Source organism: Elephas maximus, chromosome 3 (assembly GCF_024166365.1).
Source record: "Elephas maximus indicus isolate mEleMax1 chromosome 3, mEleMax1 primary haplotype, whole genome shotgun sequence".
In the NCBI taxonomy this organism is placed as follows: Eukaryota; Metazoa; Chordata; class Mammalia; order Proboscidea; family Elephantidae; genus Elephas; species Elephas maximus.
Window position 1 is genome coordinate 187,922,199 of NC_064821.1, and position 4,803 is coordinate 187,927,001.

A 4,803-nucleotide genomic window follows, 5' to 3' on the forward strand; every position below is an offset into this window, starting at 1 on the left:
GAGCAGTGGCTTGGGTGGGGTAAAGGAGGCAGGCAGGAGAGTCCATCCAGGCTTGGGTGGGGTATCAGTGAGAGAAATCCCTTTGCATTCAGGGCCAGCATCCTGGGAGATGGGTTTACATCATGCAGGGCCTGAGACAAGGTGGTTGGCAGCAGGAAACAGAGGAGCAGGAATCATTTCCTCTGGAGCTGAGAATCCCACCAATATAGCAGCTAATCCTGCCTGGAGCTCTTTCTGTCAGGGCTCCTGAGGGTGGGTTTTGGAGGAAAGAGAGACCTGGACCCAAACGTAGAGGAGAGCTAAAGTGAGGTGAGAGGCTTAGAGTTCGGGTGTGGTAGTGGAGGTGGCACCAGCCCAAAGGGAGGTGGCTCATTAAGTGGATGACATCTAAGTAGATGGGTGGGGAAGGCAGCTGGAGCATCTGTCTGTCCTTTCCTGAGCCCTTACATCTTTTCTCAACTCATCCCATGAGGCCTGTCACAAGGGAGGGTTTCCCTTACAAGGAACTTCCTAGTAGTTCTCAAAGCAGCCTTTGGACCTCTCTTTACAAATAATGGCATTCATTCATTCATTCAGTCAGTCCCTAACTGCCAACTCACTGAGCAGCTACTACACCCCAGGCACATGTAGGGTAGTTGTGGACCCATGGCTAGGATGACCCAGTAAGGGCAACTGTTGGTGGGGTGGTGACTTATTCTGGTAGATGACCCAGATGTGGAGCCAGTAGGTACTCCAAACATTTAGGAGTGTGTGTGATTGGGTGGGGGGGAGTGGGCGGAATGAGGAGGAGAAACCATGCACACAGCTGGATTTTAAAGATGATTTGGATTTTCCAAAAGCCACGCCTAATAACAGATTATACTTTGGGGGCAGGTCTGAATTAGTGACCTCAGTTTCTTGTTATTTAATCAGAGAAAATTTCTGATGGTAAGGGCTCAGGGAACCCCATATATCCCCAAGTAAGCCCAATGACAGAGAGAATCTTCACGATCTGACCATCATGTCAGACAGATTATGGAGGAAGGGAAGACCAGGGCAGGTTCTCAGAGGTTGCCCACCTGACTGCCATCCCAATTTCTTCTCTGATGGGGCATCTGGGCCCTGTCACTATGCCATCCTGAGGCACCCTCCAGGGTAAAAGCAGCTCAAGTCCCAAGCAGGCAATTTAGACTTTCCCCTCCTCTCCCAGGCCCTGATCCACTGAAGGGTAATAAATTGAGTGAGTTGCTTATTTTCACCTGTGCTAATAAATTATCCCACCGGTTTCTAGCAGAGCTAAATACAGAAAGCCTAGATTCTCCTTTGTTTTAGCCCCTCCCTTCTCCCCAGTGCCTATAGAGGCATTAAATAAAGCTAGAAATACCTAATGTTTATCCCCGGTGCCACTTAAAACATTAGCAGCTTTATTCCTATTTAAGAGAATTCACCTGAGCAAAGATTAAGTGCTTACCCAGAAGATAAAACTCTGTTTTCTCAAATTGTCACTCACACAAAGCTTTTTCAAATTATAAGTGGACCCAGCTCCAAGCCTCCAGGAGTCTAAGCTGCCCGGTTTTCATGTTTCATCATTTTCTTGCCTAGGCTTCATTTCCTATGACAGGAAAGAGGCATTAGGGAGAAGGGAGGGGTTAAAACAAAGGAGAATCTAGGCTTTCTGTGTCGAATACTTTTTCTCATGGGGTTTGATGTATGACCTTGGGTAAGTTGTTTCACCTTTCTTGGCCTCACATTCCTTAGTCATCACTTGAGGAGCACAGACTAGAGGCTCTCTGAGGTCCCTTAAACTCAGTTGCTCTAAACTATTTTGCATCTCTCACTCCAAAGAGTTCCCGGTCTATGGGGAAGAAGTGGTCTTCATCCTTGGGTATCTTCTAGAGTAAAAGGCATGACTGACATGTATTAGGAGCTCTGTTAATATTCGTGGAGTGAATGAATAAATAAATATTACCACAAGAACAGTGTTGGCTTGAGCAGGCAACCCTCAGAAAACTCCCAGGAGATACAAAGCCAAACAAAGGAGGAAAACGTTGCAGCTGGAGTTGGAAGTGGGCAAGGGGCGGGAGAGGTTTGAGCACTGAGGAGCCCGTGGATGGGCTTGGGGTGGAGGTACCCAGAAAAGGTTTCTGGGCTTCTGGGTGGGGATAGTGTATAGTTGGGTTAGGAAGGGAAAGGGCCATGACCAGATGGCTGGGTGTAGTGGAGGGAAGAGTTTATCCCAAAAGACAGATTAGCCCTTGAAAATCTCTGAAGTAGGAGAGGGGTGAAGGTGTGGCTGGTGAAAGCTAAACAGGTTTGCCCAGCTTTATAACCTGGTAGTCAGGGGTGAAGTTAAGAGGGAACGGTCTGTGAGTAATTCTAAATATGTATAGTTCATTTTTTTTTTTTTTTTTATAGTTCAGTGAGGTTGGGAGAAAAAGGGGAGGAATGGATGTAAGTGTCTTGGGTTCCTTAGACAAGGAGTCTATAATCCATCAATTTCATTACCTCCCACATTCAGCTCAACTAAGGCAAATAGCTCATGCCCACCTCCACTCCACTTGTTCCCTTCCCTTTTCTACCTGTTCATGTACCACCACCATGTTCTGTCCCACAGAATATGGAGGAATAGCTGTTCCAATGAAAAAGAGAACAAGTCAGTGGCAGGCCAAACAAAGACTCGAATCTCCCCCCAGGGTTAACTCATCAAACCAGTTAAGATGCTTGCTGCCCACCCCTCCCCCAACACAAGCTCTACTCCTGGGTCTAAGAGGGAGGGTGGCAGTGGGAATTAGGCCCAGATGACATCATTGTTGGATAGCCGGTGCCAAAAAAATATCAAGTGGGTGGTTTTTATCACAAAAGCTGAGCCAACAGGTAATTGAGGGGAGTGGGGTGAATCATGTTTGACAGGCAAGGAATGAAAACAGAGCAGCCCTGAATGATTCTATTTCCTTGAGGCAAGGATCATTCAATGTATAAAAGCCAGCTGGCCGTGAACTTCACTCCAGAACCAAGCAATCAGAAAACCTGTTTTTCGCTGTGTACCAGGTGAGTCTCTGATTTGAACTGACTTAGCATTCTTACATATTTTTTTCATTTTTTTGGAAACTGGACAAAGAAAAACATGTACGAGGCCAATGTGATAGTCACAGAGTTGGAGAATATGGGAATATCTTTATCTTAAACGAAAACAGTTTGGGCTTGAAGGGACCTGAGAGATGGGTAAGTCTGCTGTTTCAGTGTCCTGCTGTGGAACTGAGGTCAGGGAAGGGGAGCCATCTGTGCACGAGCCCACAGTGAGTTAAGAGTAGGATTAGGACTAGGAGTCAGGCCCACGGTACTTTCAGCAACTCAGTTCTGTGTATGATATTTATTATAGAGATTATAACACATTCAACAGGTCTCTACTGAGCATTTACTATATTTAAGGCAATGTGCTGGACACTTTGGGTAAATCAGACCTATATGGAACTTACTCAACAAACTTATAACACATCAGGGAAGATAATAGTTGTTGATAGCTGCCATTGAGTTGGCCACCGGCTCATGGTGACCCATGCACAATGGAACAAGACAGTGCACTGTCCTGTATCATTCCCATGATTAGTTGTCGATCAAGCCGTGTGGTCATAGGGTTTTCATTGGCTGATTTTTGGAAGTAGATCACCAGACCTTTCTTCCTAATGGAAGATAATACATGTATATACACAGGTGAAATGCAAAGTAGTTGGTGGTTGGTGAAAGGAGGTAGGGCAGGGAGGGGACTATGCGGTTTTGGGGAAACTTTTTGCAGAAGAGATTCCTAGTGCTGACACATGATGTGAGCTATGATGGAGGAGCATTTGGAGAGGCTGCAATGAGTCTGACAGGAATTTGTGAGCAAAGACTAGAAGTGAAATCGTAGAGGCTTAGGTTAATATTGAATTATCTGTAAGTGACAAGACATCCCGCGTTACTATGAGTTTGTAGGTTACAGTTGTTTTATTGTATTATTTTCCAAAAGACCTAGTATACGGGCTTCTTATCCCTCTCCAAATCCAGTTTTCTTAGGGTATATGCCATATCTCAGGAAAACATGGAGCTGGGAAATGAACCCCACTCAAATGGAGCAAAACAGTTAGCTTTAAGCTCCTAGATCCTTCTCTTGAAATGACTCAGAAATTAACAAGGCATTTTTTACTCTCAAATTTAGGGGGACAACCAGGGGAGATGAGAAACTCTGTCTTCTAAAGGATCCAGAAATGTGGCGCATTTTGACATGTAATATGGCTTCTTCACTAGTTAATCCCTGTTTAACTAAATCATCCTTTTTATCTCCAGGTCCAACCACCTTTGAAGCATGAGTTCCGAGCAGCAGAAGCAGCCCTGTGTCCCACCCCCTCAGCTTCAGCAGCAGCAGGTGAAACTGCCTTGCCAGCCTCCACCCCAAGAACCATGTGTCCCCAAGGTGCCTGAGCCCTGCCACCCCAAAGTGCCTGAGCCCTGCCACCCCAAGGTGCCTGAGCCCTGCCACCCCAAGGTACCTGAGCCCTGCAACCCCACGGTGCCTGACCCCTGCCCCCCAACGGTCACTCCAGCACCAGCCCAGCAGAAGACCAAGCAGAAGTAAATGGGTCCACAGCCATGCCCTGGAGAAGCCAAACACCAGATGCTAAAGTCTTTTCCCATTCTGCTTATGAATCCCATCTGTCTGTTGACCTTGCAAATAGCATGTTGTCACCCTGAGTCACAGTCCCTCCCTCGTTTGTACCCTCTAAAAATATTTTCCTCACACTCACTCTGGTGAGTTCCCTGAGCCTCTGAATAAAGCTGGGGTTCTCACTG

The 4,803-nt window shown here is 46.5% G+C and overlaps 1 protein-coding gene across 1 annotated transcript; it reads left to right on the forward strand.

Moving 5' to 3' along the window:
• Positions 1-4,318: 4,318 nt before the first annotated feature.
• On the forward strand, positions 4,319-4,588 carry LOC126073635 (cornifin-B). Its single transcript, XM_049880520.1, has one exon. The coding sequence runs from the start codon at positions 4,319-4,321 to the stop codon at positions 4,586-4,588; it is 270 nt and encodes an 89-aa protein (XP_049736477.1).
• Positions 4,589-4,803: the final 215 nt, after the last annotated feature.